The 26,182-nt window shown below is 41.7% G+C and overlaps 1 protein-coding gene across 1 annotated transcript; it reads right to left on the bottom strand.

Annotated features, from left to right (window-relative positions):
* Positions 1-12,176: 12,176 nt before the first annotated feature.
* Positions 12,177-22,551, bottom strand: XKRX (XK related X-linked). Its single transcript, XM_028101438.2, has 3 exons — positions 22,214-22,551; positions 18,058-18,326; positions 12,177-12,922 (listed from the first exon to the last, which is right to left on the bottom strand). Exons 1-3 carry the CDS (start codon positions 22,546-22,548, stop codon positions 12,177-12,179), a joined length of 1,350 nt encoding a protein of 449 aa, XP_027957239.2. The 5' UTR covers positions 22,549-22,551.
* Between the last annotated feature and the right edge of the window lie 3,631 nt (positions 22,552-26,182).

Below are 26,182 nucleotides of genomic sequence, written 5' to 3'. Positions count from 1 at the left end.
GTTCCGCCACAAAACAATTCTCAATACATTTTAAATGATTGAAATCATACAAAGTATCTTATCTAACTAGATGTGGAATGAATCTAGAAGTTATAAAAAAAGGAAAACTGGAAAATTCATAAATACTTGGAAATTAAACAACACACTCTTAAACAACCAATAGGTCAAAGAGAAATTACAAGTGAAATTAGAAAATACTTTGAGACAAATGAAAATAAAAATATCTACCCAAACTTACGGAATGCAGCAAATACAATGCAAAGAGGGAAAATTATAGCTGTAAATAATTACATTTAAAAAAAGAAGATCCTAAATCAACAACTTAAACTTTACACCCTAAGGAACTAGAAAAAGAAGAGCAAGCTAAACCTAAAGTTAGTAGAAGGAAGGAAATAATAAAGATTAGAGTGAGAACAAGCAAAGTAGAAAACAGAAAAACAATGAAGGGGATTGACAAGATCAAAAGTTGGTTCTTTTAAAACAACAAAATTGCCAAGCCTTCAGGCTAAACTGACAAAAAGAAAAAAGAAAAACCAGAGAGAGGATTCATATCACTAAAATCACAAATTAAAGTGGGACATTACAACCAACTATACAGAAAATTGAATTATAAGAGTATTCAATGAACAATTGTATGCAACAAATTAGATAACATAAATGAAATGCACAAGTTCCTAGAAACACACAAACTACCAAAACTGACTCAAAATGCTGTAGGAAATATGAACATACCTATAACAAGTAAAGATATTGAATCAGTAATCAAAATCCTCCCAAAAAAGAAAAGACCAGGACCAAACTGTCATAAACCTGAGAAGGCTAAGGGAGATGTGACAGTTAAATGTAATGTGGTATCCTGGGTGGGATCCTGGGACAGAAAAGGGGCATTAGGGAAAAGCTACTGAAATCTGAATAAACTATGGAGTTTAATTAGTAACAGTGTACCAATATTGGTTTCTTAGTTGTGACAAAATGTATCATAGCAATGTAAGATGTTAACAATAGAGGAAAATGAGTGAGGGGTATATGAGAACTCTATTATCTTTGCAATTTTCTGTAAGTCTAAAATTGGTCTAAAATAAAAACTTTCTTAAAAAATGACTGCATTGGATTGAAGCATATCAAACATATAAAAATATATGAGTCCCTAATGATGCTAAAGGCAAAAAACCTTTGTTGATTGCTACTGGAGATTTAAAGCATCAACTTATTACTTAGAAAACTGATAAAGAGAAAAAAGATGCAGCATTTATCCTGCCTTTCCCATATAAATTGTGTCTCAAAGTCAGCAACAGCTGATGAGAGGGAATTCTTATTTATAGAAGAATTCCAGCTAATAAATGTAGAAGAAATGTCAGCATTAGAAAAATCATTTTGCAATTCCATTATAAAATAATGGATCTAGGTGATGATTATTAAGTAAAAGGTTGATGGAAATCTTTAGAATGGGGAGATAGGCTGGTATCATCTGAACCCTACTGACCAATTTTAGCATCAATCAAAATGAGATATGCAGACATAATGTACTTCATGTGATGCAGTAGGAAGTAAATAGCACCTTCCATCAGGTATCCTTGTCTAAAACTTGACACTGAATCTACTCAAACCTCTAGATCTATTGGTTCATAGAAAATACAGGGGACAGAGGAGCAAGTTAAACAACATCATAAAGAAGCAGTTGGCCAAATCCAGAGTGCAGGACAGTCTACAGAAAAAATGGCCCAGTTTCTTCAACAAATCAGTGACATAAAAAAGGGAGGATGGACTATTATAAAATAAGAGAGACTTAAGATATCTATTAACCAAGTGCAATGGGTGGATCTTGTTCAGATCCTTATTTGAATAAGTCATTTGTAGAAAGACATCTTGAAGGAAGAATGAAGGGGAGTAAGTCAGAGGGGGAGACAAACCATGAGATGATGGACTCTGAAAAACAAACTGAGGGTTCTAGAGGGGAGGAGGGTAGGGGGATGGGTTAGCCTGGTGATGGGTATTAAAGAGGGCACATTCTGCATGGAGCACTGGGTGTTATGAACAAACAATGAATCATGGAACACTACATCAAAAACAAATGATGTAATATATGGTGATTAACATAACAATAAAAAATTTTAAAAAATAAAAAAAGAGACATCTTGAAAACAATTGAGAAAATTTGAATATGAACTAAGAATTAAGAAATTAGTGTCAATTTTATTGACTATGATGATGGCATAGTGATTCTGTGTGTTTCTTGATGTCCTTATCAGTCATAGATTGCATACCAAAGTACTGTAAAATTTTCCTTAAAATCCTCCAGCCAAACTGGTGCAGCCACTGTGAAAAATAGTACAGAGGTTCCTCAAAAAATTAAAAATGGAATTACGATATGACCCCACTACTGGGTATTTACCCAAAGAAAACAAAAACACTGATTCAAAAAGATATGTGCACTCCAATGTTTATTGTAGCATTATTTACAATAGCCAAGACATGGAAGTAAACAAAGTGTCCATCCATAGATGAATGGATAAAGATGTGGTATATATGTATATATGCGTACACACACACAGACACACACACACACACACACACAGGAATATTATTCAGCCATAAAAAAGATGTCATCTTGCCATTTGCAACAACATGGATGGACCGAGAGGGTATAATGCTAAGTGAATTAAGTTAGAGAAAGACAAAAACCATATGTTTTCACTCATGTGTGGAATTTAAGAAACAAAACAAATGAACAAAGAAAAAAAAAGACAAGCAGACTCTTAAATGCAGAGAACAAACTGGTGGTTGCCAAAGGGGAGATGGGTGAGGAAAGGGGTGAAATAGATAAAGGCGATTAAGAGCTGTAATGTATAGAAACATTGAATCATTATATTGTACACCTGAAACTCATAGAACACTGTATATTAGTTATACTTCAACAAAAAATAATAATCAGAAAATAAAATCCTCCAGCCAGTTGAAAAAAGATTGAAGGCTAGATGAAATAAGAATGGCAAAATGATAATTGTTGAAGCTGGGTGACGGTACAGGGAAATACATTATATTATTTTCTCTTATGTATGTTTGAACATTTTCCATAAGAGAAATGTAAATCTGGACTAGGGGTATGAGCTCTGGCTTCCATTCTAATTTGCCCTTAATTAGCTGTTTGATCCTGGCCAAGTCACTTCATTACAGTACCTCAACACTCTCATAATACAGAAATAATAACTGATTAAAATGTATCATGTCTGCCACATACCTAGAATTATACCAAGTAGTACAAAGGACAAAAAAAAAAAAACTGTATCAAGCCTACCTATTCTTCTACCTATTCTCAAGGCATCAGGGTGAGAGAAAACGGGGCTTTTGGAAATGTAGAATATTCTAAAGAAGAAAATTATCACCTCTAATTCCACCATGCAGAAATAACAAATTAAGGTCTTAGTGTATATTTGACACCTTCCAGACATTTTTCTCTGAAAACAGATGCATGTCTTTAAAAAAAAAAAGACATTTGAACAGTACTGTATGTGTTCTTTCATGTCCTGTTTTTGTTTTGTTTTGTTTGTTTGTCTTTGTGTGTGTGTGTGTGTGTGTGTGTGTGTGTGTGTGTGTGTGTGTGTGCGCGCCGTTATATCCTTTGGGTAATCATACTAAAGTACATCAAAACATTGTAGATATAAAACATGACCTAGTTTAGTGCCATTTTCTTCCCACAGCTGTTTCATTAACCACAATCAGCCTTTTAATGAATATGTACCACATGTGCCAAAGGAATGGTCATTTCTGGTTTGAACTCTTGCAGCTGGTCTCCTGGCTTCTCGTTTTACCCTACTCTAATCCATCCTTCCCACAAACACCAAAATGATTGTCCTGAAATACCCCTATGTCACTGCTCTGCTCAGAAACCTTCTAGAAGTTATGTACCATATGATTCCATTTATATGACATCCTCAAAAAGACAAAACTATAGGGACAGAGAACAAGTCAGTGGTTGCCAGGGGTTAGGGGTGTTAGGAGGGTGTGATTACAAAGGGGTAGTATGAGGGAATTCTTTGGAGGTATTGGAATTGTTCTGTGTCCTGACTGAAATGGTGGTTACATACATCTCTACATGTGTTAAAATTCATAGAGCTCTACATTACCCCAGGATGTCCATTTTTCCATATGATAATTTTTTAAAGCCTTCAATGATTCTCTATTGCTTAGATTCAAATTCAGCACTAGGCCAACATATGGAAGGCCCTCCGTGGCTCCCCAGTCTACCTTTCTAACCTCATCTCCTTACTGAACCTCACCCCCAATGCACGCTATATTCCAGCCACACAACTTCTTGCTGTTCAGTGAACATATGTCACATGTGAACTTGATACCTGTGTGTCTTTGCTTGTAATGATCCCTCTGCTAAAATGCATCCCCACCCACCACCAATGGCAACCCTGCTTGTCCTTCAAGGCTTAGTTCAAATCTCACATCCCCTGCGGACCTATCCTCAGCTCCTCAGTCAGAACTGAATCTCTCTTTCCTCAGTGTTCCCACAGCACTTTGCTTAGATCTCATTGCCTGACACCACCAGGTATTATAGGGAAAGCCCAAGCAGAAGCAGGTTCCAATAACTAGGCAATAAAACCCCAAACCTCACCCAGAAGTATTCACTTAGTGTCAAGCATTTGCATTCCTTCTTTCCTTTCCTCGGTGCCCAATGACCCACTGGTTTCCAGGCCAGGCTACACCTGCAGACTTTAGATGTGCCCTGTTATTTACCTCCCCATCCTTCAAAGCCCAGCTTCAACTTCATTCTCAAATACATTCCTGCTTTTCTGCTCTGGCGCTGGATTTCTGGCTTGGCCCCAAGCACATGATTCTTCCATGCCACTCCCAGGGATGGTCTAGTTTTCTGACCTATACCTGTTCAATCCTACTCTCCTGGCTGAAAGACAAAGGAGCTTGCCTAGCAGGTGTGGGTACCTGGGGCTGAGGCTAGTGGGAGGAATGTCTCATTGGGAAGCGAGCCAAACCAATGGGGAAGAGCAAATTGGAGAGTCAAGTGAAGCAGGCAGATGTTGGTAAATCAGAGCAGCAGAGCCAAATTAGGTCAAGAAACCAAGGAGGGACCAGAGCCTAAAGCTAAGAACATGAGTACATGTAGATGGCTGGGGACCATCTTAGAGCAGGCTAAGCCATAGGCTAGTTGGGTAAATATGAGAGATAGGGGACCTTTGCCTGTTCCCTTCTATGTGAATGCACCCGCCCCATTTAAAGAGCCAAAGATGAGTATAAAGTACCCACCTTCTTCAGTCCTACCCAGTCCAGGCCATGGGATCCAACATCTATGGGAGGCAGTGTGGTCGACTGGAAAGAATATGAGCTTTGGAATCAGAAAGACCAGAGTTTAAATTCTGACTCTTCCCCCTTAATTAGTTGTGTGACCTTGGGTAGTCACTCGGCTTCAGCTTCTTCATCTGAAAAATGGAGATAGCATCTATCTCAGAGGATCATGATGATGATGAAATGAAACTGTGTAAATGAACCAACATGGACTTTGGTACCTAATAAACACTCAACAGATGACAGCCCACTTCTTTAAAGGACACCTATCATAATTTGCCTCATATTTCTAGTCAGTTGTATGCAATACATGTCTCTCGCTCTCTCCAATCAGATCTTAAACTTGAAGGCAGACACTGTATATGACTCATTTTTTACACGTCTTTACTTTTTAAACATATTTTTCTGATTGCAAATATCATGTAAAGTTATAAAAAATGTAAATATTGCAAACTAACACAGAAGAAATCCCCCCAACACCCCCTCCCAACCAGAGAGCTGCTGTAAATTAGTTTGGAGCATTTTTCTCCAGCTCCCCCAACTACCATATTGTTTGTTTTGTTTTTACAAAAGCAGGATCACTGTTAAAGTATGATTCTCAGAATGTTTTTTTTAAAGTTTCATACAGATAGAGAGTGAGCATGTGTCAAAGTTTAATTTTAACTCACAAAGGAGGAAACCAGAAAGATGGCAAAGTTACCTCAAAAGAGGATATGAGAACTGGTATTTTATAGTCCCTTTAAAAACAAAGAAATACTAAAATGATATTGCTAAGTTAGAAGTAAAACTGATTAATGTCCTACAGGGCACTAAGAACCAAAATCATGCTTTAGGTAGATAGAAAATCTTGTTGCATTTGGTCAGTTTCACGGATTTGTAAAATGACTGAACCCTAATCATGAGTGCTAAATTACAATTCTCTAGGCGTAGAGAGTCAGATGACCCTCAGGCCTGTTAGAAAATGCTCTTAAGGTGACATTAAAGCATCGAGTAATCATCTTTTCCCTTTGTATTAGTTTCCTAGTGCTGTTATAATAAATCATCACAAACAGTTGTGGCTTAAAAAACACACATTTATTTTCTTACAGCTCTGGAGGTCAGAAGTCCAAAATCAGTTTTCACTAATTTCAAGGTGAAATCAAGGTGTTGGCAGGGACCTGCTCCTTCTGGACACTCTCTGGGAGAATCTGTTTCCTTGTGTTTTACAGTTTCTAGAGATGCATTTCTGTTTGTGGCCCCTTCCTCCATCTTTAAAGCTAACAGTCTAATGTCTTCCATATCTGTGTCTCCATCTTCACATCACCTCTCTCATGGGGACCTTTATGATTACATCTAGCACACCCACCTAATTCAGGGTAATCTCTCCATCTCAAGGTCAGCTGATTAGCAACCTCAATTCCCCACTTAATTCCCCTTTACCACGAAACATAACATATTCACAAATTCTGAGGATTAGGACATGGAGATTTGGAAGGGGAAAACTATTCTTCCTATGATACTCTTGTTTCCAAATTTTGAATAATTCTTCATAATCTCGTCTTATACATTTTGTTTTTCAACTTGTTTTTCACCAATCTTTTCACTTAGCACCTACTGTATCTGTCTACCCCATTCTTTTTTTTTTAGTAGACACACAATGCTACATTGTGTTTCAGGTGTACAACTTAGTGATTTGACAAGTTTACACATTATGCTTTGCTCACAAGTGGAACTCCCATCTGTCACCATACATCACTATTACAATATTATTGACTTATTCCCTATGCTGTGCCTCTTATTCCATGACTTATCCATTCCATAACTGGGAGCCTGTATCTCCCTCTCCCCTTCACCCATTTGGCCCAATCCCCCACTCCTTTCCCTTGTGGCGACCATCAGTTTGTTCGCTATTTATAGGTCTGATTTTGCATTTTGTTTATGCATTTTTTAGATTCCACTTATGAGTGGAATCATATGGTATTTTTCTTAGTCTGACTAATTTCACTTAGTGTAATTCCCTCTAGGTCCATCCACGGTGTCTCAAATGGCACGATCTCATCCTTTTTGTGGCCACATAATATTCCATTATACACACACACATACACACACATCTTCCTTATCCATTCATCTTATTGATGGACACTTAGGTTGCTTCCATATCTTGGCTACTGTAAATAATGCTATAGTAAACATAGGGGTGCATATATCTTTTTAATGGCTGGACAGTATTCCAATGATAGAATTATCAGAATTTAATCATTTCCTTATAGGTGGAAATTTAAGTTGTTACCAACTTTTCATTGTTACAAACAGTGCTATAATGAACATTCCTGTACACATCTCTTTGCACAAGTGTGGCTATATGTTGCCATAGGAAAAATTCCTAGAGGTTAAAATTCTGAGACAAAAAGTATGCCCTTTTAATTTTGACAAATACTGACAAATTGCCTTCCAAAGACTTAGGCCAATACTTTACTCTCATACCAGTGATGAGAACCAGTGGCTATTTATCTCCAGTGTCACTTAAACTCAATATTTGGGATTTGCTTTTGAGTCTTTCAGCATCTATAAAGCACTCTGAAATATCCATGTAGGTTTTCCTGGCACAAAATGATTTTAATAATTGTTTAATAAATTAAAGGTTAGAACAATGCACATTCAAATGTACAGCTCAGAGGGCTTGTCCCAACAATGATACAATGGTAACAGAGCTAATATGTGTCGATGTGTCTTGAATATAATACAGTGCTATTCAGAGGTTATCATCTCTATCCATGAAAGTGTATTGTTTTCACACTTAGTTCCCATAGCTCACACAGGTTAGCCTTGCTGCTTCCCAGTTTCACATGGTATATGCTTTGTTGCCAAGGCTCATATCACACTTTCCCTGTGCACCCCAGAGGTTCTAAGGTCTAAAGTGTGTGATTAATGGTGCTAGTCCTTCAAGAGGAAAGGCATAAGATTCTGGGCATGTGTGTCCACTGAAGACAGTAATAAAGCTCAACAGCAAAAGTTTCAGAGAATGAGGTTCCCCACTCTTGGGGAGGTAAATATTTTGGAGGGTCCAGAGTTCACTGCTTTTATACTAAAGGACTTTTCAGAAACAGAACTCTACAGGTTTTTTTTTTTAAGATTTTCTTTTTAAGTAATCTCTACACCCAACAAGGGGCTCAGATTCACATCCCCAAGATCAAGAATTGCAGGCTCTACAGACTGAGCCAGCCAGGTGCCCCGGAACTCCACAGGTTTAGATGGAATGTCCTGGTGAACATTCTACCCTTCAGCTGCTCACACCACCCTTACCATGGAAGTAGCAATCAACTCTGAATGCTGAGGACTATGAGCTTGGGAGGTGCAGGTGGGAGCAGGTTAGCTGAAAGAGCACTGAATGTTGATTTAGGCTCTCAGGATGGGACAGCTGGGGGAGGGGCATTATTCTTCCACATCCTATCCATGGCCTGCTTTAGAACTAGGAGTCAGCTTCTCAGCAGGAGTAAGGGCAGTGTTGCTAAGAGGAAGTATAAGAGAGTGGGTTTCAGCGCTCCCCCTGCTGTGATTGGTTGTTTGGGGGGTGAGGGGGGAGAAGATTCATACAAACCTGGGTAGTAATTGCTCCCTCCAGTTTTATTCCCATGACCAGGGTCTGGAAGCTGTGTGTTTAAGAACACACAGGAGACAAAATCCTGAAACTAGAAAGGAAATGGATCCACCTACCACTCTCCCCTACCTTATCTCCCAATGCCCAGTATGTAAGTACCTGTAAACATTAAATATAAGTACATATAAGTACATGTGAACATTAAATAACATCAACCTGTAAGTACAGGTGAACACATACTCCATTTTCATCCCAGGTCTTTTAGGACTTGACCTTTTTCTCTCTAGAGTAAATTCAGTGATGCCTCTTGATTACGAGTGTTTGTAAGAAAGAATGCTTGATATGAACTGAGCCACAGCCCAGAAAAGATTCCTGGAACCACTAACATATTAAACTAATTCCACAAAGGACCTAAGAGGATTTAGAGGCTTGTGTCATGATGAAGATAAAAGCTCTGGAGCGCCTAAGTGCCTAAGACTGAATCCTGCCTCTGAAACAACCATGACTTTGGGCAGGTCACTTCACTGTTCTATGCCTTAGAATCTTCATCTGTAAAATGGGGGATGATAGTACCTACCTCATAAGGGATTGTTTTGAGGACTGAATGAAATAATGCATATAAAGAACCATGCCAGACATACAGTAAATGCTTATAAATATCAGCTATTATTTAATTCTACAGTGCCTCCCAGTTCAATGCCCCATAGAACAAATGAAATTGACAACTATGAGTTTATTTAATACATTTCCTTGACATGTTCATTTGCCCATACTTAGCCTACCGAATTTCCAATAATGTGAAGAAAAAAAAAAGCTGTTGCTACAATGGTCTCTCTTTCCCCCCACACTTCATGGTTCTGCCTTCCTTTTCCAAGACCCATTTGCTGGCCCCATCTCTGCCTCCTCTCCCACTAACACTTGCCCCTACACAACTACCCTGTGTCACTTTAAGATTTCAAAGGGTACAAAGACAGTAGTCAATTAAAGAGGTGTTTGCAGATGGGAGCACTTCCCTTGCCCCACCACCATATTCCAAAATTTCTCCTTTTCTGGTGTATTGGAAGACTGCTGTGGAACAGAAAGGCCACCACCTACAGGAGGTTCTGAGAGTTCATTTGCATAACATATCGCTAGAATCTCTCCTCCTTGGGTTAAGGGCAGCAGGTTTTTCAGGTCCAAAGCTGCTCCACAGCCCTCACCCTGAACTCCCTGCATTCCAGAGATATTAGGTCACGGAGGCTGGGGAGGGTAGTGGGAAAAAATACGCCTGGTCCAGTACCAATGCATATGTTTCTGCCCTATGTATCTCCACTCTAACTCTAATTGGCCTGCTTGGCTTAATGGGTGTCACTGTGTTCCCACAGCACCTGTGCCTTAAGTAGCTGATTCACATGGCTTTTATGGACCAAATTACAGTTCCACGCTGCTTCTGATTTTAATAGAAGGGTGTATTAACCACTAGGGAGAAATTATTGCTTGAATTCCAAAGAGACAGCGTGTTCTTCTGGAGGCCTTAATAGATTCTTTCAAATTCACCTTAAATAACACAGTCAGAAGATGGGAGTGTGAACTTCTGACACCAACCTAAGTTAAGTCTCTTCATCAAAGATAAAATGATGGATTGACAAAAAAAGTGTCCACTGCTCCAAAGCAAGTCACTTGACTCTCCCCCAAATTAATGATCCAATCCTTTTAGCCCCCAAACAGTGGTTGAAGATGGGACAACCACACTAGACATGCCAGGAAATAGGAAGATTCTGGCTAACAGTCCTGCTACTTAAAGAAAGGAGCTCCTCCGCCATAAACTCCTGACACTGGATAAAAGGAAGGGAAATGGCTAAAGATAAACTCTTAACATGATCTCATGAGTAAAACTGGATGGGGACGAGCAGTTTTAGGTCAGACTGTTCACAGTTTCTCACAACATTGTGGTAGCAACAATTGGCACACGCTACTGGGAATTCTCAACTTTTCCTGGTGTGTGAGGAGTAAGCATTAGGTAAATGCTGGGATACTAGGCCCTGATAGGCAGTGGCCATACTAACCTCGATTCTTTGGTTAACTTAGAGGCATCTAGCTGACTTCCCCATCAAAATACCCCACTGATAGGAGATACACGAGAAAGGGAAATATGCATTCATCCGTTGGGGGTGTGGGAATGAGCAGAAGCTTGATAAACATTTCCTTATTAGAAAATAAAACCCGGTGGGCAAAAACCAGTACCAATGATGAGTTAATTTGATCTGCTTTCATTCCTCTGTCTTCATTCTACCTTGGAGTATTAGCTGCCATCCAAAACCCAAACAGCATGAAGGTAATAGCCCAGCTATTATTACCTTCTCTCTCCCCTGGGGTGGGGGGACCAGCAAAATACTCAGAACAGTAGGAGACATAACACAATCTTCATTCCTTCAATACATTAGAAACATTTTCAATTACAGTTCAGCTTCTCTGAGATCTCAAGTAGTAAAATGACAAGAGCACAGAAAAACCAGGTTGGAGGGAATTCCTGATAACGAGGCACAAAGTGAGAGATTTTACTCAACCACTCCATTCCACAAGCTGGATGCCCCTGCAGGTCCCTGAGAAAGAGTCATTCTGGCTTATGCCCTGCAGGAATTCTACTCCACACTCCCTCCTTGGAGTGTGCCTAGGAAGGACTGCTTGAAAAGAGAGGTCTTTGATGAATGATCACTAGTAAAATCCGAATGGAAAGCTAACTTGTTTGGGGAACAGCTCTTTTAATAGTGGGGGTTTGTTTCTTAAACCACAGTTTCTCAATGGAATTAAAAAAAAAAAAACACCAGCCATGCTTACAGTTACAATTCCTCATTAATCAGCCAGTTTCCTGGGAGGTACCCATAATTAGCAAGTTGTCACATCCTCTGATCAGATTCTGGTGGAATTCTGGGCCTTCATCCCAGCCCTAGGAAAGCTCAGTAATGCCCTGGAGCAAATGAGCAGAGCTACAAGATCACATCCAGAGAGCTTAAGGTGCTTGGAGGTAAGTTATCCCCTAGGGCAGCCAAACAGCTGCCCTGGGTGGGAGGGGGGTTCACAGTATCTCTGACCCTTCTTGGTTTATAGTAGCTACCCTGGGTTTCCAAACATAGCAGTCAATCTTAAGGAAATAAATCCTATTTGGGAGCTGCCCTTTCTTCTTAGAGGCTTACCAGAAAATTCAAGAAAATGTCCCAGTGGGTACTCACCTATGAGCCTCATCCTCTCATTCAGTTTCAAAGTTGCTCTTGGCCACCCCCAGCCTATCCCAAAAGACCCAGAAGACAGAATCTCAGACAATGCTTTGCCTTGCTTCAGCATCACAGGATGGCTCTGAGTTCTCAATCCTGCCCCGAGGCTGCCGGTGGCAGCAGACGCAATGGAGGTAGTCCACTACGTTGTGGGTAAAGAGTGAGCGCAATGGGTGCAGGTACTGGAAGAAAAGGAGCATGAAGCCAATGGAAATCAGATAAGCAATGATAAGCTGCAAAGCAATCAAGGAAGGACAGTAATCCAGTAACACTTTGACTCCAAAGAACTTGAAAACCAAAACCATGATCACGTTCTCTACCAACCTTATGCTATAGTGCAGGCCCATGTGCCCCCAGTTCTGGCCTTTGTCAACGAGGTCCCTGTCTGCCAGTTTCAACTGCAAAGCTGACCAGCAAGAGAAGTTGATGCCCGCATAGAGAACAGTGATGGAGATCAGCACCACCAAGGTGCCAACCCGGCTGAAATTTTTCTCAATGTTATTGGGCATCTGGGCACCACTCCTCCAGAACTTAACCCAGGGCTCAAAGAGGATGATCAGGAAGTTGAGCAATAAGAAGGGCACAGCCTTCAGTTTCAAGGTGGCTGAGAAGAGCACCAGAATCACGAGGCGGGAAGTGATCTCCAATGTCCGCCAGATGGTGATGCAGAGGACTTCTAACGGCCCAAGGCGAATCTTGTATTCATCATACTTGATCTGGATAGCCAACATATTGCAGAGGGTAGCCCCATAGGTGACAGAGATCAGGGAAAAGACCATTAGCACAGCTGTAAGAAAAAAAAATAACAGAAAAAATAGACAATCAGACTATGTTAGCGAAGCTTGAACTCAGACCCGGAGGTCCAGAGAGAGGATAGGTGAGGCTTGAGGGCCCAGTTAAGAGCAAATTCACGTATGAACACAGCTATGTTAGCACAGCACACAGCATGCACAGGAAAAAAAATGGAAAGAAATAAACTAAAATATATTTTTTATGCTAGAGATTATACCAGTTTTCAAAATCCTTTTTTTGTTTCTCTAGTTTCTAAATTTCCCAAAATGAACATACATTGCAACACTTTAATAATCATGGAAACATACAAAATGAACTTTTTAAGAAGAGTGGATCTCAGAACTAGCATTGAGAGGTCACTAACACAAGAAGAGCACATATATAAAGGGATAAGGCAGCACCCACTTGATGAAATAGGCTTCTGAGCAAACAATGAAGGAGGCAGAAGGAATTCTGAAAAAAGCCAGTCCTAGGAAATTCATAGGTAATGCCTTTGGTTACAGAAGTCCCTTCTTTGACACATACCTTCTTTAAGGAACAAATCTTGTATTTACTTCTAGAATGTGTCAGAACATATACTGGAAATTCCATGAAGGCAGAAAGGACCATGGCTACTTTGTTCCGTGCTGTATCCCCAGAGCCTAACACACTGCCTGGAAGATAGTAGGTGCTCAATAAATGTTTTTGGAATTAATGAAGAATTCTGAGTTTAGAGAGGCAGCATAGAATATTTACAATTAGAAGCCCTTAGTTCAGCTCTGTGAAAGCCACTGAATATCTACGTGCCTTAGTTCCCCAATTCACTGAGATACTCTAGAATTGCTTGCATAAATCATCAGCAATATCAATTTATCACCCAGGTGCTTTGGGTATATTTTAGGAATATATTGGTATATTTTAGGGATCTCCAAACTTCTACCAGAGCGGTTTAAAAAATTTTTTAAAAACCCCATTTCATAGCATATCACATCCATGCCACCGTATAGAGTTGGGGCCCTGAAGGGTCAGGATGCTCCATAACTTGCTACACTAAGTCTCAACTATAGATCACACAGTGTCCCTTTCCTTTCATTCCTTTAGATCAAAGAATGCCAATCACTAAGAAAAATCTACTGCTCTCAAGGAAAGTGAGAGACCTGAGGGGTAACTCATCAAAAAAAAAAAAAAAAAAAGCTGGAACTTTCTGTTCCCATAAAAATATTAGATCCCAGGGAACTGGAGCCATGGAGATGTCAACCTAATCTGCAAGGAAAGTGAAGACTTCCCCATGGAAACCCAAAAAGAAGCACAGCTTTGTTTCCAAGATCCTTTTCTGCTCTAAGTAGAGTGTGGGAATCTCAAAGACTGGAGAGACTCTCTTGAAGGGTCTACTCTTAGCCTTATTTTTATTTATTATTTTTCCATGTTTATTGAGATATTATTGACGTATAATATTGTATTAGTTTAAGGTGTACAACAAAACGATTTGATATACTCTTAGCTTTATAAACCACTCTTAGTCCCATCCTTAAGAGTTGATGCTCCTAGTTGGGAACATCATCTAGCCAAGTGTGGTGATGCTTTCCCTTAAATTAGAACTCATTTATTGATAGTGTAATAAAAGAAAGCCTGATGCTTCCAATAAATGTAAAAACACCCTCCATCTGTCTCCCTACAAATAGACTCATGCCATAAGAGATCATAATGCTGTTAGTGAATTTGCTCATCTATGCTGATCCAGATGGCCTCCAAGAGAAAAAGAGATTAGAAAAAGGGGTAGCAAGGAGAAGACAGAAGAGTGGATGAAAATGAGGAGATCTAACCCCAAAAACTGTTTACCAAACTTTAAGAGATGGTACTGTCAGCAAGTTTTTAATAGGAGAAAGCACCAAAGAATTGAAAACAAGGCCTCAGGGAAAGTTTCCCTTGCATCCTTTGTAGAGCGATATAGTTAGAAACATGGGCTCTGCAGGCAGGCATCCTGGATTCCAATCCCATCTTTGCCAACTATTACTTATGAAAGCCTGGGGGGAATTTGCTTAACCTCTCAATGCCTCTGTTTCCTCATTTGTTAAAATGGGGGTAATAATTCTATCACAGGGTTGTTGTAAAGATTAAATGAAATAATTGCATGCAGGGGGCTTAGAGAAATGTTCAGAACATAGTAGATGCTATCTGCTACCTCCTATCATCATCATTATCATCATCATCATCATCGTCCCCCATTTCCAAAAGACTAGTACATGCATTTCCCCTACTTAGGCAATCAGGTGATTTAAAAACTAATAGAATACCTAAAAAGAAGCCTTACAAAAATGTGCTAAACCTATAGCAAGAAAATGATACAATTTTACTGAAGTAAATTTCATTAAATATTTTTTAATGTACTTCAATAAAGCTGTATCATTTTCCTGCTCCGGGCCTTGCACATTTATGGCATAGACTGTGGGGATATTTCCTGGATGTATACTTATCTCCGGACACATCAAGCTGGATATGTTAAATAGGTAGAGGTTTCTGTCAATCATACCTCAATAAAGTGATATAAAACTATTTAACGAAATGGACAGATACATCATCTTCTAATATGAAACTGATCCTGTAAAGATGTAAATTCCCTCCAAAACAACCTAAATAATTTAATGCAATCCCAATACACAGTCTCAATAAAATTTTTTTCTTTTGTTGTTGTTACTGTTTTGCTTTGTTTTATATTTTGGTGGGGGAATTGACAAACTGTGGAAATTCATCTATTTGAAAGATTAGGCTAAATTGCCCTATCAGATAGGAGCTGTGAAAGGCCTCTGTGAGAAGTGCACAAGATCCAAAAGCAACAAAGAATTTAAATGCATAAAAATTTAATACTTCAGAAAGCCAGAAGACCATTTAAAATGTGTGTTATGTACACAAATACAAAACACATAAATGTATACATACACACTTATCTACAGCAGAGAAAGGAATAATACCAGAATAAGAAAACTGCTCCTGCAAATTAATAAGAAAAAGACAACCTACTATAAATCAGCAATTTAAAGAACACAATAACCAAACATGAAAAGATGCTCAGCTGCCCTCACAATTAAGAGCAAATTATTTAAGTAATCAGTTATTTTATAATTATACAACTAAATAATATTTAGTTTAATATATAAAGAAAAAGCACATTCATACACCTCAGGTGGGAATATAAATTCACACCACCTTTTGGGAGGGCTATTTGGCAGTACTGATAAAATTCCAAATATGCATAGCCTTTCACCCAGCACTTGTATTGCTAAGAATTTATCCTAGGAAGTCTCATTCCGGTACACAGATACTTACAAAGATGTTCGCTGGAGCATAGTTTGTGATTAGAAAAAACTTTTTTGAATGCAAAAATCAGAAACAAAGTTTAATCCTACCGATAGAAGATTAGAGAAATAACAAAGAATGGTCCGGTTCATATAAGGAAAATATATGTTATATATTTATCATTTATTATTATATATGCATATATAAATAACCGTTGAAGGAAGATATATTGGCATACTTTTGAAAAAAGACATGTTGAACAGAATGTTTAATACAGCCCTTTTTAACGAAAATACATATACATATATATTGTATGTATGTTTACATAGTAAAGAAAAAAAGAGTCTGGAAGGATATATACTGAATGGTTAACAGAGATTACTTCTGGGGAGTAAAATTACATCTCCTATTTGATATACGTTCTGTGTGGTTTTGACTCTTTACCATAACCATGTCAGATTTTTATAATTAAAAAAATAAGGACCAAAAATAGTAATACATGGTCATAGCAAAAAATTTAAACCATATAAATTTCAAACCATACAGAAGGGTATAAAGTAAAAGGTAAATGTCAACGGACTTCTCATTCTCACTCCCCAGAGGTAAATGGTTTCTGACATATCTTTCCAGAAATTTTCTACACATAAATGATTACTTGCAGGTCAATCGGTTTGTGCATGCATTACTTCTGTAACGTATACATATTTGATGACCTTCAAAATTCTCAGGAGGAAAAGTATCATTATTTCCTTTTCTCTTCACACTACCGTCAATCCTAGGTATGTTAAAAAGCTTCAAGACCAACAATTCCATGAACAATTCTTAGTGGAGGAAAAGAGAAAAGGGGAAAAATTCCCTCCTTATGTTCATTTGTGACATGGGGCTTCACCAAGCAGGATCAGCATCTAATAATAAGGAAATGGTTCAAAATTGTACCCACAGCTGTACCAGCTCCAGCCCAAGCAGATGAAGCTAATCTTGAGCTGTTAAAACTCATTAACAGTACTTTATCTTGACTTTGAAAACATGACTCACATTTCCTCCTCTCCTAGAGGTCTTATTCATCTAAGGATCCATCTTTTACAAGTGGGAAATTAAGACTGTGACCTCTTGGGTAACTTCCTCCAAAAATCACACAGAAGGTCAGAACTGGGACCAAGCCTCATTTTCATCAGTATTCATTCCACACCCCCATTTCTTTCTCCCCACTGGAGTTGGGAGAAGTAATTAAATCAGTGGTTCCCAAATGTGGCTGATCAGAATCAACTGGGGTCTATTTTTTTAAATACAGATTCCTGGCCTCCCCACACTCAGATTGAGTCTGCTCTGAGTAGGAGAAAACATTTTCTTAAAAAGGAGCTTTCACCCAGTAACGTTTTCTCGTGATCAGTAGTATTTGGGAACCTCTTATTAAAAGATGGCCATCCCTAAACCCAAACAAAAAACCCTCAGTATAACTTAAACTGGGCTAGGGAAAGTGGCCTACTGACTGCTGGTATTACCAGCTACTTCTGGGCCCAGAGAGGGCTTATCTGTGGCATTTTTAGCCTTAAATAGCTTACCCCAGTTAAAGAAATCTAGCAGGCCTAAGATGTCTGGCTCCCCAAGTTCTTTGACTATCTACCAGTGCTGTCCAAAGGTTCTGTAATAATACCTGTGCTATTCAATACAGTAACCACAGCTATTGAACACTTGAAATGTGGCTAGTATGACTGAAGACGGAAATTTTTTATTTCATGTTTCATTTTAATTTAAATAGCCGCATGAAGCTGATGACCAGTGTATTGGACAGCTCAGGTCTGGATTTCTAAGACTCTTGATTTAAATGGAGCCCTCCCTTCTCCTGACCCCACTCACCTCTACCCAGGGGAACCTCTGCAGAGATCAGAGTCACATAGAGCTGATAGGTCAGCTGGGGCACTGAGCCCAGGAAGGCTTGGATCTGTGACATACGTTTGTAGGCATTGCGGTGCATAGCCAGGGTCCGGATGGAGTGGCCCACCTCCCATTCTATCAGCACCTCCTCGCCATTTATTAGCATCTTCTTTCGGGTGAGGCTGACATAGGGCTCCTCCTGCCCCTCTTTCTTCCACAGTGTGAGGTACTTAATCATGGCCTCCAAACATCTGCAGAGGTAAAGCATCATGGGTACTTAACTAAAGCTGTCCTGGAAAGGAAGGTTGTAGTGGATGGGGGGATAATAATACAACTCAGGGAGTTTGTGCTGCTTTTTGCCATTCCTTAATTCCCATTCTACTCATTTCTCATGAGTCAAAGAGTGCCTTCCACAAGTCACTTGAGTTTAAATCCTTTTTTGTTTGGCTGGCCATCTACTGACCTCTGTGAACACCATTTCAGGGTGTTTCTTAGAGGATTTAAGGAATTGCTTTGTTTCCTTAAGAATAGGCCTATAGTAGAAAAGCACTTTGGTCACAAAGATATTATGTAAATAATGTGTTGAGAGAACATGATGAAGGTTCTTAAAGGCCCTGGTTTTCATAACACCTCAAGTTCCTGAAGGAAAGCATTCTTTATGCAAAGCATTCAGCTCCATACTTGGGGCTTTTGAGTTCTGCTTTTTTCAAGACAAGGCCCACAATTGTGATTGTCTTGCCAAAAAGTCTTGGAGGGGGATCTAGAAAAAAAACCTCGTATTTATACAGTGATGCCATTCAAGAACAAAGGTACTTAAAGACTTGACAACTCAGAACTGAATGTGCTACATCCCTCAGGAACATCAAAAGATCTCTCTGAAGGTTATTTTGGGGGCCGAATGATCTGTTTGGGGCCAAGAGCCTTTTAAACTTCCCTCTTTCTTTACAAAGAGGAAAACATCCTTATGAGAGCCTACTTGAAATAGTGAGAAGACCCCATTTCTTGCTGTCTCCCTCCCATCTCTCCCACATAAATCAGAAGCCTTTAAGCAGTTCCGATGTGGCGACTAGAAGAGAAGCAACTAGAACATCTTGTTTTGGAACACCCGAGTTACCGCTTCCTCCACGCACACTGAAATGAATAGAAACTGTGGACTATTATAATAAGTAAGAACAGTTGTGGTGAAAATTAAGCTCTTTCCTGACTGAGGGCATGGGATGTATTTATCTTGACCACCACCCTTATCGCATGGTGGGTGTTCGATAAATATTTTCTGAGTAAATGAAAGAGTAAGAAGGAAGAAGAGAATACAGGGTGAGAAATGATGGGAGGGTAGGATGATAAAATAATGGCAATGTAATTTAATGGAAAAATAGGCTAAAGACAAGCTCAGAGATTTATATGCTTTCTAGGCTTTTGGCTCCCAATTAGGAAGGTTTGGACATGTGCTGGCTGCCATTCTCCACAGGATCCCTCTGAGACTGGGGCATATGTGCCAGTCCGAAGCATGTAGTTTCTCCCTAGGAAGTGGACGTTTCAAACTGTAAAACGCAGGAGAGGAAAAGGTGGAAGGAGGAGAGAACAGAGAAGAAAAAAAACTAAGTGCATTTCCAACAAAAGATTTTAGATTTTAACCCAGGCCCATCAGTGCTATTGCTGAACAAAATACTGGGGGAGGTAGTGGCAGGAAGCATTCTGTTTATGCTTCTAAAGGCTATTTACCGGTTTAAGTAAGGGTGTTTGCCTTGTTATAAGCCTCAGTAAATTAGAGTACATTTTCATTTTCAGAAGTATCTTTGCATTTCATATAAGGGAGCCAGGTCCTCCAAACACCTTCATGTGCCTAATAGCACTAATCAAGTTCCTACCTACCTAAAAAGTAATTTGCCTTGAACATAAGCATATCAAGGATATAATTTATGAGATTTTAATTATTTCTTCCCTGCTGTCAGGTTAGCTGATTATTATAAATGCTTTCCAGTCATTTCTAGTGGAAACTAAATGACAAAAATGAAATACAGTACTCAACACTCCATATGGTGGGTCTGAGTCAAAGCAAAGGAGGGAAGTCTAAACTCTGGACTGGGGCAGTACTTGCTGAAATTTGCACCTTGAGAGTGCTTGATCTGTTAACTCAGTATATTGCATTTGAAAAGGCTGATAAGAATGGTTTTCCTTGTTCCTCTAGTGGCATCTCTTAATTTGTGGGGTTTTTTGTTTTTTTAGAGAGAGAGCACTGACTGAAAGCATGTGCATGCAGGGGATGGGAAGGGGGAGGGGGGAGAGGGAGGGAGGGAGAGGGAGAGAGGGAGAGAGGGAGAGAGGGAGAGAGGGAGAGAGGGAGAGAGAGAGAGAGAGAGAAAGAGAGAGAGAGAGAGAGAGAGAGAGAGAATCTTAAGCAGGCTCTACACTCAGCATGGAGCCCCATGTGGGCTCCATCTCAGGACTCTGAGATCATGACCTGAGCTGAAATCAAGAGTCGGACACTTAACCAACTGAGCCATCCAGGCGCCCCAACATCTCTAAATTTCTTGGTTCCAAGTTCAAGATGAGGTCTTTCTTTTACAGCTTCACTTCAAAGATTTAGAATTGGAAAGGAGCTTTAGATTGCTTAGTCCAAAGTTGCATATAGGCCAGCTGAGTCATATCTGACCGACAGCTGTAGTTTGTCCATACTGTGTTATTTAGTCAAGTTGCCGAAAGTCATACTGATATTTCATATAAAATCCTATCTTGGAAGCTTCTCTTGAAAAGTTGGGGAATCTGGCAATACTGGGTCTGAATTCCAACAGTGAAACAATGGGCTGGAACTGTAGAGTAGCCACCTCCTTTAGGCAAATCATGCAGACTCTAGCTTGCCACACTACTCTCCATCATTTCTCTAACACTGAGACTTCCTTTTCATTTATCATCACACATGAAGCTACTGGTTTTCTCATACTGGGCCTGCTTCACTCATTTATGAGACCTGCCTGGCCTCTGTAAGCGTTTGCGTTTGAGACCCATGATCTAGCCCAACCGATTTATCATACAGATGAAGAAACTGGGGCCCAAGGCATCTTCAGAGATTTCACCAAAGCCATGCAACTAACTAGTCAATGACAGAGGGAGGACTAGACTCCAGGCCGCTGGAATTCCAGGCTACTCTAATGGAGCCTAATCAGTCCCTCCTTGTTTGAGCATATATTGATTTAAAAAAATTTTAAGGCAGGGGAGTTCCATCCTTGAACAGTTTCAGGCTGTGTTTAGTTCTCTAAGGATGAAATATCTTCCCACTGCAATTACAACAACAACACTCTGACACATATTCTTCAGCTGATTGCAATCAAGACAAACTTGGTCCATTCTTTCCTCCTGACTTCATAAGTTTTGCAACATCTCCCTAACTTGAAAATCCCATAGCGTCCAGATGAGACTGCTGACACAGATGGCTGTCTCCCTAAGATAAGGCACATTCTCAACCCTTCAAGGCAGTCTGAATGGAAAGACTTGATACTATTACAGTGTGCTCCAGCATCCAGATGGAGAGAGATGGACTATCTTCTTCTGCCCCCTCTAACCATGTGCCTTTATTGCAGAACGATACAAAGAGATACACAAGAGACTAATGAACCAACAGAAAAAAAAAAAAAAACTACAATGGGTTGGGATACTAGATGACCACAAAAAGCTGAAAATATTTTCCAGATGTCAAATAACTCTGGAAAATTTGAAAATGCCACCACTATCAGCCCAAGCAGCTCACGGTAAAGAAATTGAATGTGAGATCCAATTTATAGAGTGTCTAAAAGGCAGAGTCAAAATAACACACTCTGAAGCTATGGCCAGTGCGCACAGGTTAAGCCCGTCAGCTGGTCCCGTACCTATTTTCACAACTCAAATCCAAACAGCAAACAGCGTCTACCGAAGTCTCAGCAATGGTACCATACACGGTTTTGGAACACAGGTACATGCCACATGTTCATTGTGGTGGCATCTAAGGTTTCAGATAAGATTTTCTGGATGGGAGGCAGGGAAGCCAAGAGTGGGAGGGAATGGGAGAATTGATTAGAGGCACAGTATCAGTCTTGTAAATATTAGCTTCATCTTTCTCTGCACAAACCCTGTGGGGGGGGCGTAGAAATGAAAAATTGCTCACCTGATAACAGGTCCCAAGAGGATTAGATGCATAAACAATGACAGCGGCTTGTCTTTGGCCAGATCTCTGTGAACAAAAATGAGGGTCAACTGGACCATAATGGATGAAAACATAAAGAAGGATAAGGTGTATGCCATCCAGTAGGTTTCGCTATTTTTTCGGTAGATTCTGACCATGTACAAGGCAGATGCAGCCTCCCCACAGTACAAAAAGGTGGAGAAGAGGATGCCAAATGGAAAGGTAAATCGAGGGTTGGCTCCACGGATGACATCTTCCTCCAGAGATGAAACTGGATCCACGGTGGGCTCCTCAGGAATTTCATAAACTCGGTCCATTGTCGAGGTTCTGAGCAACCCCCACCCCACCCAAGAGAACCCTGAAGCCACTGCAGTCCAAGTATTGAAGAGAGCTGTCAAGTACAATTCCAGAGCGGAGATCTGCTAGTTAGAGCAGGAGACCCCTCTTTCTAGTTTCAAGTTACACTTGTTGGGAGTATGGGGCAGAGAACCCAGGAGTACCACTTTGAACTTGACTCTTCATTGGCCCAGGCTTCCAGTCGTCCACAGACGTGCCAAGAAGCGTGGACAGGGCAAAAGCAAGCATTTTAGCGCCCAGTCCGGAGTGCAATTCCAGACACGTGAAAGGCTTGGGGACAGCTGTCTCCTTGGCCCCTTCTCCTTCCGCAGTCCCGCAGGGAGCGGGGTAGCCACTCTGTCGGGGGCACCAACACTCAGCAGCACCGCTCGAGGAGTCCTGACCAGCACGCCCTCTCAAACCTGCCGAGAACTGAACCAGGACAGAAGAGGGGGTGCAGCCTGAGCGTCCCTTCGGGGGCTCATTTCAGTGCCTAGGTACCCTAAGCTATAGTTAGGCTGTGGCTACTAGCTCGCCCGCTCGCCCCCGCTCCCTCAGGACCCGCGCCGAGTCGAAGCTTCTCCAGCCTGCTCCACAGATTCCCCAAGCTCCGCCCCCGAGGCAGCCGGCCCGGGGCTGGAGCAAAGGCACCAACCCGGTCCCGGAGCGCAGGCTGGGGGGAGGGGCGGAGCGGGGGGAGGGGCGGGGGCGGGGGCGGGGGAGGGAAGCGGAGCGCGCGCGCGCTCCAGGAGCCAGAGAAAGCTAGAGGGGCCTCTTTTCCACAGAGAAACTTTGCGAGCGAGAAGCACGACGTGCGGGGCGCCAGCCCGGGAGGGCAAAGGCAGATGCCGTCAGACTCTTGGACGCCCCGTCGGCTGCTGGGGTCCTCCCTGACCTGCAGTTCCAGCTGCGAGAGGTCGGCGGCTTGGGAAACTAAGGCACTCAAGGCGGGGGCGGGCCAAATGGGAGGGACGGCTGGGGCCAAACAAAACCAGCCTGCGAGTTCCAGGGCGGTTAGCCCAACGATGCTCCCTGTGGAGGGGCGCGACAAACGAAAGGGGGGAGGGCTTGGGCTAGCCTTCGGAACGGCTTTTCACCACGACCCCCGGATCCCACAGGGAAGCCACAGCTTTCCTCTTCCCCCAAAGCAGCCGACTCCCACTTCTACCCCGCCCTCGGGAACTAGCTAGCTTGCACACTTGAACAGCCCACGCGGTTAGGCAGGTCTCGGTGTGTCTCTCTCTCTCTCTCTCTCTCTCTCTCTCTCTCTCTCTCTCTCTCTCTCTCCTCTCTCTCTCTCTCTCGCTCTCTCGGCCTCAGGGTCTCTCTCTCTCTCTCTCTCTCTCCTCTCTCTCTCTCTCTCGCTCTCTCGGCCTCAGGGTTGAACTTCCCTAGGTCCTATTGCCCTCCAGATAATATCACGGTGGGGTGGGGCGGAGGAGACCTGAGAGGCAATTGGGCCATAGTTTCCTTTCCAGGCAAATCTGTATGCAGCGGAGATTAAGATAGAAAAGGATGGGGGCGGGGGTTGTCAAGACTCAAGGTCAGCACTGAAAACTCGTATTATAATGCCTTGATTTCCCCACTTGCAAAATGAGGCCGGGATAGGAACTTTAGAATTGAACTTTCAGGTCTTTGGCTGGAAGGTTCTCAAGAGGTGCCAAATTCTAGACTGGAGAGGAGCCAAGAGAGCTGTTAGTAAAAGCTGAGAGGGGTGACTTAAAGAGCTCAGAAATTTGCCGGGATTCTTAAGATCAATCCTCCCCACCTCACTGAGCTTTTGTTTTCCTGCCTTCATTTGCATAATTCTAAACCCCAGAGAAACAGAAAACATCTGCCTCCTGGTAATATAAATGTAGCAGAGCCTGTGCCAATCTCCTTTTGCTGCAGGAAGTCAGTACAAAGAATATGTGAGGAGTGGCCAAGTAGCAGCCACCAAAATGATGGCCTGGAGAAAGACTTAGTCTTGTGGTTGTGTTGATTTTTTAAGATTCCTGCTGTTGCTGCCTCCTTTCCCCAGGGCTGATTCAGGGACAAATCAACTTCTAAAGGTTGTTGCCTTTGAAGCAGGCACGCTATCTTGGTCTGCACCCGTCCTCCTGCTCAGAGCTGGGTTAGCTGGGTTAGCAGGCTGATCCTTCCTCCTTTCCTTTTCACAAGGCAGGTCGACACTATCTGAGAACACTTAACACATAGTGTTAATTGGTTGGGGCTTTCCAACTGGCACGGGGTTCTCCACCCACCATATAGGGTGAAGAACTTCTGGGGGCTTCTTAGGAACCTGTTCTCAAGATGGATCTCAAGTAGGGTGACAAACTCACCTCAGTTTGCTGGGATGGGATAAGTTGGTCACCCTAGCATGGGAGACTGAAGCTAGAAAGAATGGAGAATCCCAATTCTTTTAGCCTTTCCTCCTTCCCTGTGCCCTCAGCACGCCCCAAATACACAAATCTACAAGACCTTCCTACTTTGTTCCTGAACACCCCTTCCCTCTGGACGCCACTAAAGGCTTTCTGTAATCACCACACTACTTCCCTCTCTAATTTCATCATCCACGTTACCCTATCGCAAACCCTTTGCTCCAGTCCAGCAAACTTTCTCATTTAATCATACTTGCCTCCTCACTTCCACCTCTGTGTCTTGTTGAGGTCATTTACAGTGTCCTGCACTCTTTCCTCCGTTAGTCCAAACCCTAACCTTCCTTCAGGCGTCAGCTCAAGTACTCCCTCCTCCAAGAAGCCTTCTTTCACCTCCCCAGCCCTCACGCTTCCCTCTGTCTTTAAGCTACTGGTGCACTCTCTCTTGCACCAGTCCTTCAGCTCTTTCTGTGTTTGGCCTGCCTACCCAACAGAAGAGTAGACTCAGGGAGGGATGCTCAATGAATGTTTATTGTGGTTCTTGTTGATGACAGTAATGATTTAAAAATGGCGATGATGATGAGGCTTCCTCCGCCACACTTCCTCCAGGAAACTATGCAAGACTCAGGCACGCTCATCTCTAGAAAAGCTATAGCCACTGGAGCTGGGGCATAAAGTCCTGGGGCATAAAGACCCACTTCCTCAGTCAGCCATTCAGCTCACAGAGGATGCCAGCCCACATGATATGTCCCTTCTCCAAGTTCCTACAGCGCTTTTTTGTCAACACCATGGTTTAGCACCAAATTACAAATTATGGCAAGCATATTATTTTTTATTCCACAACTACATTGTCATAAGCGGCTTAAAGGCAGAGCCCCAACTGTTACACTTTTTTTTTTTGGACTCCCCCCCCCCCCCCCCCGTGGCTGATACAGACCTGTAAGTTTCTGGCCATCTGATCCCCCTCACCCACCAGCTTCTCTATTTCCAGCCCTAGGACTCTCTGGCGCTTTAGGTCACTAAATCCTCTGGTCTCTTATTTCCCTGTTCCTTTTGCCCTCCTGGGAGAAACTGAGAATTTGCCCTGTTTCTGTCCAACTCTCTTTCCTCTTTCAGGCAACCTCTAGATTTCAGCCCTTTACTCCTCTGAGGAGTAGAGACACTGGAAATGTTGATAGGCATGAGACTACTGAGGCCCTGGGAACCCCTTCCCCATTAAGACCACTCATCTCCCGGGGTGCCTGGGTAGCATCTGACT

Source organism: Eumetopias jubatus, unplaced genomic scaffold, assembly GCF_037043125.1.
Source record: "Eumetopias jubatus isolate StellerSeaLion01/CBP00866 unplaced genomic scaffold, mEumJub1_p1.0 scaffold_11, whole genome shotgun sequence".
Lineage (NCBI taxonomy): Eukaryota > Metazoa > Chordata > Mammalia > Carnivora > Otariidae > Eumetopias > Eumetopias jubatus.
Note: the sequence above shows the minus strand (reverse complement) of the source record. Positions and strands in the feature narration are given on the sequence as shown.

What these genes read in the sequence shown, in the direction of transcription:
- XKRX (XM_028101438.2), bottom strand. Translation starts at nt 22,548, where the DNA reads ATGGACCGAGTTTATGAAATTCCTGAGGAGCCCACCGTGGATCCAGTT. An exon ending in CTCTTGGGACCTGTTATCAG is followed by an intron (nt 18,327 to 22,213) that starts GTGAGCAATTTT and finishes TTACCTCTGCAG; the next exon opens with ATGTTTGGAGGCCATGATTA. An exon ending in AGAGGTTCCCCTGGGTAGAG is followed by an intron (nt 12,923 to 18,057) that starts GTGAGTGGGGTC and finishes TTTTTCTTACAG; the next exon opens with CTGTGCTAATGGTCTTTTCC.